The sequence below is a fragment of the Odontesthes bonariensis genome, chromosome 5, assembly GCF_027942865.1.
Source record: "Odontesthes bonariensis isolate fOdoBon6 chromosome 5, fOdoBon6.hap1, whole genome shotgun sequence".
Taxonomy (NCBI): domain Eukaryota; kingdom Metazoa; phylum Chordata; class Actinopteri; order Atheriniformes; family Atherinopsidae; genus Odontesthes; species Odontesthes bonariensis.
In genome coordinates this window covers 34,338,569-34,352,418 of record NC_134510.1, presented here as the reverse complement: position 1 = coordinate 34,352,418, position 13,850 = coordinate 34,338,569, and the positions used below count along the sequence as shown (strand labels likewise).

At 40.8% G+C, this 13,850-nt stretch overlaps 2 protein-coding genes across 4 annotated transcripts in view; one reads left to right on the top strand and one right to left on the bottom strand.

The window, feature by feature from the left end:
- The window catches only part of vwde (von Willebrand factor D and EGF domains), a 29,512-nt gene extending 29,373 nt beyond the window's left edge, over nt 1-139 (bottom strand). The window contains exon 1 of the mRNA XM_075466520.1: nt 124-139. Within this exon, the coding sequence (XP_075322635.1) occupies nt 124-139 (16 nt within the window). The remainder of the gene's footprint in view (nt 1-123) is intronic.
- An 8,442-nt stretch (nt 140-8,581) lies between these two features.
- arl4aa (ADP-ribosylation factor-like 4aa) lies at nt 8,582-12,406 on the top strand. Of its 3 annotated transcripts, none has more exons than XM_075466212.1 (2): nt 8,582-8,742; nt 10,975-12,406. In XM_075466212.1, exon 2 carries the CDS (start codon nt 11,072-11,074, stop codon nt 11,672-11,674), a length of 603 nt encoding a protein of 200 aa, XP_075322327.1. In that variant the 5' UTR covers nt 8,582-8,742; nt 10,975-11,071; the 3' UTR covers nt 11,675-12,406. The 3 variants fall into 3 exon arrangements, with proteins under 3 accessions (XP_075322327.1, XP_075322326.1, XP_075322328.1); XM_075466211.1 differs by lacking the exon at nt 8,582-8,742 and adding an exon at nt 9,215-9,490; XM_075466213.1 differs by lacking the exon at nt 8,582-8,742 and adding an exon at nt 9,215-9,490 and having other exon boundaries at nt 10,971-12,406.
- The last annotated feature ends 1,444 nt before the right edge of the window (nt 12,407-13,850 follow it).

Sequence of the window (13,850 nt, the reverse complement as noted above, 5' to 3'; positions counted from 1 at the left end):
CTAATTTGGGCATTTGCGTTTTTTTAAGGTGAAGAAAACAGGAGTCATGATAACCAGATGTACCAAGGTGTCCGTTAACTTTGGGAAAACAGGGCCACCAGTTCCTAACAGAAGTAAACTTACCTGTCTGCGCGTGCATTGTGTTAAGAAATGACAACACAAGGCTGAGAAGAAGTTTCATAAGAGATCCGAGGCTCATCGTTGCGCAGTGGCTGGCGCGCGACTTTTCTACCAAACAGCGCGAGCACCGTTTTAATAAAAAAAGTCCTCTCGGCTCAATGGGAGCGCAGCAGAGCTTTCCGACTCAACTCTAGAGAAGCAGCGGGAAATCCGGAGATACTTGAAGTTTGTTTAAGTTCCTTCTCGTTCGCATGTGAGGAAGCTGTCGGCTGATTGAAGACGCTGGACTGCAGCGGCTGACCGCAGACCTCTGCTGTCTGTGTCACCCTGTGTTAGGAGGAGCACTGCCTTCCGATGCCCCAAACCTCCAAACTTTTGCACACATCTGGACTCAGAAACAATTAAGATTGTAATGCAGCTGAGATGAGCTCCGATTTTCTTTTCTTTTTTCTTAATTTAGGCTGTTTTAACTGTAAAATAACTAAATATTGCGGAAAAAACGCATATTCTCCAGTAATATCTTCTGTTTGACTTCTCAAAACCTAAACAATATCTATTTAATTTAATGCAAGACTAGAAAAATAAATCTCACAGTTGGATTTTGGGATTCAAAACAAACTTAATGCTTAATCTTCTTTTAATATCAGTTATAATAACAAATTATTTCCAGCACGAAAATCAATGTTTGTGCTGAATGATCTGCTGGTTACTTTTATTTTTTTAACAGTACTTTATTAATCATTTGGGCTATAAAAACGTCTAAAATTAAAAAAGAATTAGGTGCCACTTTTTCCTAAGAGCTTGAAATTATCAACCCTTTAATCTTAAATCTCTGTACTAAAATTTGTTTCTACTTTTTTTAAAAAGAGAAAAAGAAGCAGACTGGTCTTATCATGTCAGTGATTTTCATTAGTCACCACCCACAACCACTAAAACAGATGGTGCAAATGCTCCATCTTTCAGGGAAACAGCCTTATCCAAAGAGTGGGATTTTTGGGATAAACCAGATATCGCATTAACAGCTTTTTCCAAACTGCTCGTTTCCATTCTCACGCTTTAACTGCAGCCGTGCACCTCTGATATGGAGTTTCACTGGCTAAGATTGTTCTGTGAAACTGAGGAGGGAACAGCTCTATTCTACTTGTAAAGAATAAAATGTAAATACTGGAGGCATCTTGACGAATGAAATCATAAAAAAAAAAGCAGTGGTAGAAACAATTAGCGAGTTATTTGGTCAGTTTGTTTGTTGCCAGCTCTGAGAGATAAAAAGCTGCAATTTTCTCTCAAACATAATTCCCCCAAATCATTAAAACACAATCAATTGAAGTCCAAATATACATCTGCAAGCGGGTTATTTAGTCCAAGAAAAGTGCTGAAATCCCAAAGATATTCTTGTTATTGAAAAAAATCTCAGAGGCTGGAACGAGCAGAAGACGTGTGCTGGAAAAGTGACTTAAATCAACTAACATCACTGATTGCAGTTTGCTCTCTGCTCAAAAAAAAGGAGGTTACGCAACTTTCCAGAAGAATTAAAGAGTAAAACGAGTGCTATAGTCTCGTGTTTTTCATAAGCATCAGCTGGAGGGCTGTTCTTTAAACAAAACAAGACATTTAAGTAGACAGTTCGACAACATTTTATGAAACTGCTGCAGGGAACCAGTGGGGAACGGACAGCTGTGCAGACGGCTCCTCTTGTTTTCTCCCTGTTCAACATGAAGGTGCCTGAAAAGTCTTGTTGCAGTTCGACTCCCGGGCTGAGGGGGGATATAACCCCTCCCTCATAAATCTCCTGCACCATCGACCTGGTAACAGCCTGGAATAGCCATCAGGTAAAAACTCCCTTTCTTTCAATCTCTTCTTACACAACTAACAATTAAACCCCCTAAAAGCCTCCTGGATGGAAAACATGAATCTCTTCCAGCGAACACACGCACACATATATACATCTATATCTATCTATATCTATATATAGATATATATATATGAAACATAAATATCAGGTTAAATCCAAGGAACAAAGAATGTGGTAAACAAGTGGGGATAAGTGCCTCCTTTAATAGTTTAATCTACACACAAGCTAATTTTGTGCAATTTTCTCTCATTACAATCAGTAACACAGAGGTGGGGGGACTGGCAGCACTGCAGTGTCCCCTGGGAAATGTGATATCTGTTAAATGATGCACGGAACACAAACCATATATAATTATCTTAAACTCCACCACCGGCTGGAAAACTGATTGCATGACTTAAGTGTTCTTTTCAAGTAGGAGAACAAAAGAACAGAGTAGCTGAATGGAATACAAACGGATCGGTTATGGAAACCGCAGCGCGTAGTCTCGTTTTTATTTGTGCTGCTGAGAAAAATCCCCAAAAGGAGGAAAGAAGTTGCAAGTTTCAACTCTGATTTACAACTCACCCAAGGCTACTCACGTTCAGCAAAGGGTGAAAGTGGTTATTTTGGTCCTGTGCACACGGTGGTGATGGACTACTGGGCCCTGACGGAGAAGTTTAGGACAAACACAGAGTGAAAAGGATTATTCCTGAGCTTGTTTATTCGTACATAATGTTCAGATAGTGAAAATGGGAGACGGAGCTATGGTCAAATCTGATTCAGCAAAGGAACCCGTGACACATCAGAGCTGCTGTGGATGTGACTTGTTGTGTAATTGAGGGTCATGACAGGAGCTATTCTTACTTCAACTCTGCCCTGTGGCTTCCAATCGCATACCCGAACCCCGCCCGATCTCTAAAGAGTCTGGGTTTCACCGTCATACAAACCACTGTACTTATAGACGAGGCACCGTGACTCAAGAGTCGAGACTTAAAGCCTCATGAAAGCTTTCTGTATGTTAGTTTCAGCGCTAGTTTTTAAAGTTTTGACAGTGGGATTTTGTGATTAATAACATGAACCCACCCCCCTGTTCTACTTAAACCAAGATAAAAGCCAAGAGGACGAGAAGGGAAGAGTTTGATCTGAATGGATATGCAGTGAGGACACGAGCCAGAAACCGTTTCATGCTTTGGTCACAGTGCTCGAACAGCAGTAAAAACAGATGGAGGTCCCAGTCAGACATTGAAAAAGCCTCGGACGCTCAGTTTTAGCTCGTTTCTACATCCTCCAGCAGCCATACATGCTTCTATAGATCGCATGATGCCCCTGCTTCTTCTTCTCTTCGTGTTAAAACAATTAGAGCAACACCTCTGAGGGTGAGGCAGGATTGACAGCTGCACCTCAGCGTGTCTGACTGGCTCGTGCAATTGTTTCCTTCGAGCCACAGATTGCGCAGTGGCTGTAAATGTCAGTGAGTACATGGGTAGGGGAGATTTCCGACACGGGTCTGAAGGGCCAGAGGTCAGGAGCCTCTGAAAGTGGCGGCTCCTGGTTTTCCAGGGCCAGCGAGGTCAGGTCCTTCGGAGGTGCTGTTTGGCTTCAGCTCAGGTTTCCTGTTGTCTTTGCCCCCTTGTGTCAGCTGTCCAAGTCGGTAAAAACAAAGTGACTGCGGGAGCTGCTGCATACAGAACAGTGTTTACACGCCGGGATCACCTCTGCCGACTGTCTGCTTCCTCTGAGTCAAAACTCGGACATCCATTGTCTTTCTGCCCTCACCTCTCAGAACACATTTGGTCATTTTAAGATGCTACCATGTGACGACAACTTGGGTTTCTATCAAATTAAAGCTGATACAGCCTTAGAAAAACATCACCTGAGCTTTTAAAAAACATTACTGAATAACGGCCAATATTTAAAACCAAAACTTTTTTTAAACTCCTTTATTAAATATCATTTGAACATTTTAGATTTTTAAATGAATTCTTCTTCATTATATAAATGCTAATGCTGAACAATTCAATCCACTGCTAATAAAAAAATTCTTAATAAGTGCAATTTAAAACTCAATCAAGCTTTCAACTCCTCTTTTACGCATGTGCTGAATCTAAATTTAACAAAATCTAACCGTGAAGTAGAGAAAAGCGTTAATAAAGTCATTAATATGAGCATCGGTAAAAAGGAATTAAAAAAAAAACACTGATAGACACATTATATTTTTAACAATACAAAATTTCTAAATAAAAACTAGGAAAGTGTAGCTTAAACTGTATTAACGGTACGTATGTAAAGCCAGATGTTCTCTTGTTATCATCAAAGCTGCTGGCCTTTACTTCTCTTGAAGGTTCAGTCAGTAAAATGTTTTATATAGCCGGTAGACAGTAAACGCTTCCCTTTTACAGAGTGATTGCAGGATGAATCTGCAAGATGCATCATGTCTGCAGACCAAGTCTAGAACCACCCCTTGAAACTCTGTTTGCTGTCGTAATGTTTGTCTGTTTACATCAAACGGTGCTGCCGCATTTCACCTTGAGCCAGAGATTTCTGACTAAATTACAAAAATTACTGATGGAAATAAACTGTGTCCGCCTGATGGAAATAAATAAAGCTCTGAGCTGTGGGGTTGTGAGATCTGCTGCCATCTAGTGGCCATCTAGACACACACACACACGCAATTGTTTTGTCAGGACAAGTTTTGGTTCTGGAAATATTTTGCAATCCTTGCTTTTAAAGCTTTTGTAAATGCTGCTTTTGACCACTGAATCACAGGTGATAACAGCTGGTAACCTCACCTGGAAAATAGCACGCTTTGTCTACGTCCTGGCATCTTGGCCAGGTCTCACTTTAAAAGTCTTTTTTATCAATTGCATTGTAATTTAGCCGGGCCTTTTTAAGGGGACACCACATGAAACTTCAGTGATAAAAATCTCAGTCTTATTCCTAAAGAAACAACCATTAGATCTTAACTGAAAGTACATGTTAAAGAGGTAAAGAAAAGTAAGATCAAGCAAAAAAAACAACAAGGGAAAGCTACTTAAAAATGGATTTTGAATGAGTCCTGAACAGTAAAAGTATACTTCTTTTAGCCTCGTGTGCATTTTTTTAAACAGCTGAACACTGGAAACATGATTAATCATGAAAACTGAACTTCCTTATAGACAAGAGTGTCTCTAAAATATTGTGTTTCTACCTATTTAACTAAATATCGGCACTGTTTTCTTACTTATCAATGAAAGTGAAGAGGTTTACAGGTGCCGTGGTTTCATCTGCTCAGAGGACAAACACTGCTGTTAAGTTCCTGTTTTGTGCTTTGTTGAATGTCCTACTGAGCTCAGCCCTCTTAAACTTCATTCTTTTTGTTAAGGAAACAAAAGCGGCTCGTTACCAAGCAGCACTTTTTATGCGCCGGGTCTGTAATCGACCCTTCTGCAACTCTCTGTTACGTTTTCTTGGTGCTGAAAAAGTGTCCTCTTCACGTCTCCAATAAGACATCTCCGTGAAATTCAAGGTAAGCGTTTACATTGTTTATCCATCGGCAAATGAGAATGACTCAACGCGATTGGGTGCATCACGTGTCCTCGGTCTCATTTGAAAGCAAAATTCAGTTCTCTGCAAGGCAGGATCTCTTGTTTACAAGAAGCAAATACTTTAAGCTGCCTGAGACTGTGAGCCAAAGTGACGGGTGGAGCACCGAGCCACCTGATTTCTCTGTGAAACTTTACGGCATTCAGACTTTTTCTCAAAAGAAACAAAGCAAGACTAATTTGAATGTAGCCGAACCTCAACTCAGTGAAACAAGAAGGAGAAAAGGACGTTTTCTACCAAACGTCATGCGTGTGAGTCCCAAGAGGAAACATGCTCCAAAGTTCATCACAACTCACAGACCTCCTGATGAGCTCGACTCTGAGCTAAAGTTTGTTCGGACAGGAAAGTATCCTTACGGCCCCTACGGGAACCCCAAACCTCACAACTTCAGACCGGTGAGTGTCGGCAGAAACTAAAAATGTTTAGAAGTTTTCTTCCCAATGCAATAATCATTTTAAACACAAGATGGTGATATACACAAAAATATACTTCTAAGCGCTGAACCCTCTTCAGCTTAATGAAGACCTTCCAGAGCTGATAACCACACATGAGAGAGACCCTGGCAACCTGAAATTTAAACTAAAGCACTTAGACACGTGTAAGTTTCCTCATTCTCTGACTACATTTTGACAGGATCCACATGTGCATAAACTATTTAAGTCATGTTTCTTTTCTAGTGCGGACCACCAGATCTGAGATAGACTTCGGTTCCAGGGACACAAAGTCACAGATGGAAACCTATAGACCCGCAGAGCCTAAATGGGATTCAAAGCTTCTTCTTACTCCCCTGCCGTGGCCTCCAAAGTCCGACCTCCTACACCGTCAGCAGATGATGTTTTCACGTTACCTCTGAATAAATCATCACTTCTCTGGAGGAATGTTATTTCGAAGGATACAAAAAGCACAGACAGTGGTGACATGTTGCACTGTTACAGATTAAACTTCAAGCAGTTTAAATACTTCCTGAACCAACGATATTAAAGAACAGTAATGATCCAATAACAGGAAGTACTTTTCCTTTTGAGAAGCTAGATACTGTAAACACATCGAGTTGCTTACACTCACACACCACCGAATCTTAAAAAAACGTGACATTTAACTGTTATGGAGATTAATATATTTATGTGTTTTTGTTGCAGGTTATTATTGAAAACTCTGTAAAACCTTCATCAGCTTAGAGCTCCACCTGTATTAATACTCTTTAACTCTGATCCACAGAGACACCAACGAAGAAGAGGAGCGTACAAAAAACAAAGTAGATCCGAAAAAATTTAATTAATGCAAAAAAATGTACTTTAGAATTGTAAAATGAATCATTCTACAGATACGTCTTTGTGTTGGAATACTGAATTACTGTGTTTTGGTCCTGGATATCTATCGCTTTGGTCCAAAAACTAAAAAGTAAACAAAAATACACTCTAAACTGAAAAGGACACGACTGAACTGGCATGTTGTCACAACATGCCAGTTCATGGCAGATGGCACGACAGGGCTGGGGTGTCCTATCGCCCACTTGTCCACTGACAGCTGCTCATTTGCCACATGAAGAATCATAAACACGTGAAGCCGGCACATGTTCGAAGCATATCTGAAATAGCTACATATATGTGTTTAATGGGTCATCTGTGACTCTGCATAACTAACAGGCTAAATATAAAATGAAAGGAATATCAATCTCTGCCTTGAACCACAAGAGCCCGAAGCTGCCACGTGTTTTTCTTATTCTAATCCCTCATGAATAAGGAGCATATTTGACTACTGATAATAAAGCTTTTACTGTCCGTGTGCAAATTTTTTACACAAATTAGGAAAAAAAAAATTAATAGTGTTTCCAGGAGTTGGTTTTTATTCATGTTTACATATTACAAACTACCAAAAACCTTCATAATATCAACACCACGTTTCACCCTTCAGCTTCAAACACGTCTGCTTTTTACTCACAGACATCCTGTTTTGCACGACAGCCGTTGGTAGACCCCGAGTTGCCAGATCCTGTAACAAAAACAAGCAACCCAATCTATGAAAACAAGCCCAAAACAGGAAGATGAGCTCTTAAAAAAGAAGCCCAACGTAATTTATACAAAGCAGACCTGACCACTGTGGAGACGAGGCATGAGTCATGAATTCACAGTGTCTGTTGGACACAATGGTGCTATTAAGGTCTACATAATTCAGCAAGACTGGCATATACCTCATAACTTAATTTGATTATTGTTTACTCTGAATGTGACCTTATTTGGGTGAAGGTGACCAGATCATGCTGTTTACATGGCTGTGACTAGTGCAGTAAGGTCTAAACTGGGTTAATGATATTGCTGTGCATGTAAACATATCCAGTCGGTGGCAGCTCTCGCTTGTGTATATCCCTTTCACTCTAAACATTACAAGTTATCTGTAGCTTTCCAAGCATGTGTTTGAGGTTTTTATGTCTCAAAGCTCATCCTTTAGGGGCAAAAACTGCAAAGTGGCTAAGGTAAAGGCCAGAAAAGTGTAATTTTCTCCCACTGCTACTTTGTTCAAGGTCTGATTACGACTTTTTGTTTTCTGGACATTTGTAGAATTCATTTTTCACCTGTCAGATCACTTCCTAAACAAAACCGAACCTTGTATTTGTTTCTAAAATATTAATAAAACCAAAAACCTTTGAAATTAGACCCACATTTAGTGAGTATGCGAAACAGCTTCAATGTTACATAAAGTGTCTGGTAAAACATTTTTAAGCATTTACTTTGTAAATTGGACCAAATTTGGCCTATAATGTTGCTAATCTGGCTGACCTAAGTATCAATAATCAATTTTGTGGCATCACAAAACCATGCAGACCACCCATCCGCTCCATCCTTTGTAGAATAGACGTTATAATCTGTAGTCTGAGTTTTCTACCACATTCAGTGCGTTAATATCAACAAACTAACTGAGACCTGATGAAGTTCAGAAGAAGAGGAAAGTTATGCAAGAGGGTGGCTAAAAGCCAGCCACACTGTTATCTTTTCTGCACAATACGCTGCAGGGACTGTGGTGCTGTTCCTGCCCTCTGACCAATCATTTTGAACGTAAACACGCAGATGAACAGGGCGGCGCTGTTTCTACACACTCAGACGGAGTTAATGTTCACTCTCCCGGTCCATACTCACACACTAAACACAAGGCAAAACGAGGAACTGCTGGGGAAAAAAAACACGCCGAATTTCAAGCTAAATCCACGGTAGGTTAAATCTGAATCTACCTAGTAACGGTTGCTAACGTCTGTTGCTAACGTCTGTCTAACTCTACACTTGCACGCAAATGTTTGTTTGTAAAATACTTAAATGTGTTAACTTGATAAAGTCTACAAATGTATTATCTTGAGCTACATTTTGTGCACGTAGCGATGACATGAACGGTATCACAATTGAAAAATTACGTTTTCTGGACGTGCTTTTAATGTTTAAAATATACAAGCAACGTAATGAAATATACCATTGTTTCTCATGGGAATGAGTTGAAGTTGCCTCTCAAGCTGTTTTAAAAGAGAGAGACTGACTTCAGAAACAGTGGTTACCTTCGCATTGCAGTGTAAAAAAAATCTTGATTGTAGATGTCACAAGAAAAATGGTGTGACAGTCAGTCTGAGCAACAGGTGATCCTAATTCCCGGGCAGGCGCGTGAGTGACAGCTGCATTAGCCAATCAACTGAAAGAAGGATGTGTTTATGGACCAATCGAATGCGCCCGCAGTGTGCTTGAGGCGTTGCTCCAGCCTGGAAGTGCTCAGTAGCGTTGTCATCAGCGGAGGAGCCACACTGGGCTTCTAGGAGAGGCAGGGAGGGTTACTCTGTTTCTGGTGAGCGGTTTCCGCTGTGTTTTCGGTTAAAAGGGGAGTAAATACACCGTGAGCTGGATTTCAGACGCTACAAGGGATCGCAATTCAAATCAGAGAGGATTGGTTGTTTTCTCCACTGAGCACTCAGACTGGTAGGTAAGAAATGTTGGACTGTAAATAGGAATGCATCCGTCTGCTTTCTCTGTAAATGTCTTTGTAAATTTAGTGTAAACAGGGGGTTAACCCAATTTTAACACAATCAAAGATGTACTATTGGCCTGAAATTATACTATAACACGGAAACCCATTATAAGTCCAGCTATAACTACTCAAATTTGAATATATATATACGTTAAATTTGATTGAATAAAGCAGCTGAGAACTCCATGAAATGAGGTAAATGAGAAATTTTGGTATTTCTTATCTTTCTGGCACGCCACCATGACAAGTGCTCCAACTATGTTACAGCACCCCAAGCTGTCAGCATAATATTGTCAGTGTGAATTCAGACTATATACAATGTACAATATAAATGCCTTCCTCTAATGAACTAAATTGAGATATGTTTGGTCATTATATGCATAACGTTTCTCTGACATGTAAAGTTATTTTGTTTGGCAGCAACAAGTTGGATATTTGCACATCTACTCTGAAGTAAAGTTGCAGTTCAGTTGGAGTTTAATCATTTAATTTTAGCAGTGTTTTGGTCTTGTATTAGACCCCTGAGACTAAATATCTCCCTCTTTAGCTGCAGGATCCCCCTTTTATTCACAAGGCAGGTCTAACTTCTCTCTGCCATCACAACTTTACTGCAACAATTGCCTCTTGAGACTGAAAACATTACGTGGAGCATAATTTGTAGGCTGAGAAATACCCCATATTGAGCATTAAAATAAAACTTAATTGGACTGAGGTTAACTAGTTGCACTGTGAGTCTCCATGGTTTTGGCTCCTGTTGGTGCCATATTTCACTTTACAATGAACTGATGCACTGTGAGTTTTAGATAACTTTTCCTTATCACTGGCACGATCATTACGTTCTAATTTTTGTTTGTGCGGTACATTTCAGACTTAAAAACAAATGTATCTACAAGTATTACAACTTTGTTGATGTTATGGGCTGGTTTAGTGCCAGTTGGATTATGACTTTATTCAAGCTTCCTCTCATCTGGATTTCTTTCTTTTTGCTTTAACGCATTTTATTTTCTCTCTCCTCTTTTTTTTTTTTTTTTGCTCATGGTTAGCTAATCTGCATCCTATACACTCTTTCTAACGCTCCACAGTAATCTAAAAGACCGCTCTGAAGGCAATGGTTCTTGCATCACATCAAAAGTTTTTCAGACCACTGCATGGTGGTCATGTTGTGGAATAGTAAACACACAGAGGCTACAGATTAATGAATATTTAGTGTTGTTTTTTTGCCATTTAAACAAAAATTGCACAATGTTAGCTGGTGGCTCGTGTTAAACATGCAATATGAAATACACGTTATGCCTCTTCTACATGACTTGATTCTATAATATTCACTTGTGTCCACCCTGGCTGCTGGTTAGTAAAAGTTGCAGGGTCTGATTTGAATTGCTGCAGTTTTCTGTTAGTCATGTTTCAACCAAACTAACGTGCAGTATCTTTTCAGGTAGTTGCTGCTGTTATTTTGGATTATAAGAACATCGGAGGACTTTCCCTGGGCAGCTGCCTTGCACCCCTCTGATCACCTGTCCTTCCCCATGTGAAAAGATGGGGAATGGATTGTCTGACCAGCCGAGCTTCCTCTCAAGCATCCCGTTCTTCCAGTCTTTTCACATTGCCATTCTTGGACTGGACTCTGCCGGAAAGACGACCGTCCTGTATCGACTGCAGTTCAATGAATTTGTGAACACTGTGCCCACCAAGGGTTTTAATTCGGAGAAAGTCAAAGTGTCTCTGGGTGGCAACAGGACTGTGACGTTCCACTTCTGGGACGTCGGAGGTCAGGAGAAGCTACGCCCCCTGTGGAAATCCTACACACGATGCACAGATGGCATCATATTTGTAGTGGACTCTGTGGATGTAGAGCGCATGGAGGAGGCCAAGACCGAGCTTCATAAAATAGCCAAGACCTATGAGAACCAGGGAGTGCCCCTGTTGGTGGTGGCCAACAAGCAGGACTTGAGACACTCTCTCGGACTCGCTGAAATAGAGAAATTGCTGGCGCTGAAAGAACTGGGCCCTGCGACACCCTGGCATCTGCAGCCATCCTGCGCCATCATAGGAGACGGACTCGGTGACGGCCTGGACAAACTCCATGACATGATCCTGAAAAGACGAAAGGTGCTTCGGCAGCAGAGGAGAAAGAGATAAACGTATGAGGAGATCGGATTGTCCGATGTTGTATGTGAAGGAAGATATTTCTCCTGAGTGGACACAAGGTTCCGCTCCAGGTTTAGATTCACTGTGCTGAGTTTTATCAGTCGTAAACTGAGCTTTAGGGTTCCCGGTCATGGTCGTATGTTTATGCTGTTGATCAGGAAGTGAACGTAAAGGAATACAGTATGAAGACGAGAAGGTTTCAGATGTGTGGATATGTTAGGAGTCTATAGTTGATGGAAAGCATTGAGGGTTTGGGGTGTGGAGAGGTGATTAAACGTGTTTAAAGGATGATACGTGATTTTTGAACAGCTGATCCAAACAATATTACCAAAAATAATTCAGAGAAAAGGCTTTGACTAGTTGGAGGGTTATATGGAAAATGATGTTGTACCTGAGTGGCCATTTTATTTCACTGTTTAATACGCTGTTATAACTTGTACATTTTTCACACTGGACTTATTTTGTGAAGGAAAAGTGTTATGCATTATAGCAGTATCACCAGTTTGCTTGCTGACCTATATCTTGTTTTTTTTTTTTTTTTTTTTGTTCTTTTTTTTTAAAAAAAAAAAAAAAAAAAAAAGCACTTTAGATCATCACTTTGTATGGAGTTTACAGATTTAAAGTAGATCATGTGTCTGAATTTACAGAAATGTCCACACTGGTCTCATTGTCGTGAGACAAGTTGTGCTTTATGTTTTGCTAAATAAAGTATGTTTAGAACTATTTGATTGTGGCACAATCTGGGTCTTGTTATTTCCAGAGTTTTATTTACGCTTTTGGGTAAAACCAAGCCCGAACTTGGAAAAACTTGGCGTGCATTTTCAGAGAGTGAATATAAAAAAAAAAAAAGCAGCGTGTGAGGAAAACGCCTCACAGCGAGCCACCCAACGAGTTTCCACGAAAGAGCTGCTGATGTTAAGGGACATGTCGTTCTGGAGCATGTGCACGTGATTAAAAACTCCACCCCCCTTAAAAGCTGCATGCTAAGTCAACCTAACCGCTAATTATCACTTTACAAAGTGGTTTCTTTTTATGCAGCTTGCACAGTAATTGTGTGAACACAGGAGCACACCCAAAACCTGACGTCCACGTGAAAGACCGGATGCAGGATGATGATGTGCACACAGATCTGAAACTCAGTCTGCTAAGGGAATCTACATATTAGAAATGTTTGTGGGAGTCTGTGAGGCCTAATTAACTAAAAAACAAACGGACGTATCAAATGTCTATTGTCTGGTGCAGAGCTGAGCGACGCGCTGATACGTGACGGCTCAAACCGGTTGTCCTCGGGCCTTGAAAATGTTGTCGGGGCAGTCTTCACGCCAAACCCAGCCCAACAGGGTTGGGAGACTGAAGCCGGTGGCATTACTGAATATTTCTGGACTGAGTTGGATTTGCAGCCCAGTTCATTAACGCCACTTGCTCTTCTATTCCTTTGAAACAATTAACCCCAACAGGCTGGTGCGGCAGCTGGCTTTCCAAAATAACAGGGTGACGTAGATGGGTAGTTTGCACCGTAGACTGACTCAATCACCAAGCATCCTCGCCATATAAATAACTGATCCAGTTAGACGTCATAATTATGACCATTTGGTGCTGCGCATGTCCTTCCTTACACTAGAGTTTTTACACCAAGCAACACCAGTGCACAAATGAACTCAAAGGGATACTTTCTGATTTCTTAAAAGTTATTTTTGTGGCTTCGTTAACTTCATCAGATGGTGAAAAACAAAGGGGAACCCATGAATGGCGCAGTTCTGTGGTTCAGGTTAACAGAATGCCTCGGTGTCAGATGTTGATGAATCATGTTTTTGTGTTTGAAACCCAGGTGCCTCTTCCCAACTTGTTTGCCAAGGAAGGAAACTTTAAGGGCAAAGGCATTATCACACTTTTCCTGATTCTGCTTCCCTTTCCCAACAAACCCCCTCAGCTGTGTGTGTGTGGGGGGGCGCGTATGTGTCCTGTCCTGCTCTGTACTGTATGTTGAGTAAAGTACCCCAGGTCGTTTCTTTTGATCTGCTGAAACACTCATCGGGGGATTGCTGTAATGAAGCGCATTTCCTCTCTTGAGCTTTATATTTGCTGACATGGTTTAATGCCCCGCAGCATATTGGGACTCTGATATCCTTGTAATTTCACTTGATTGATTGTTAACACTGTTCTTGTT

Excerpts from the sequence above, each read along its gene's own strand:
- arl4aa (XM_075466212.1), top strand. The coding sequence starts at position 11,072 with ATGGGGAATGGATTGTCTGACCAGCCGAGCTTCCTCTCAAGCATCCCG.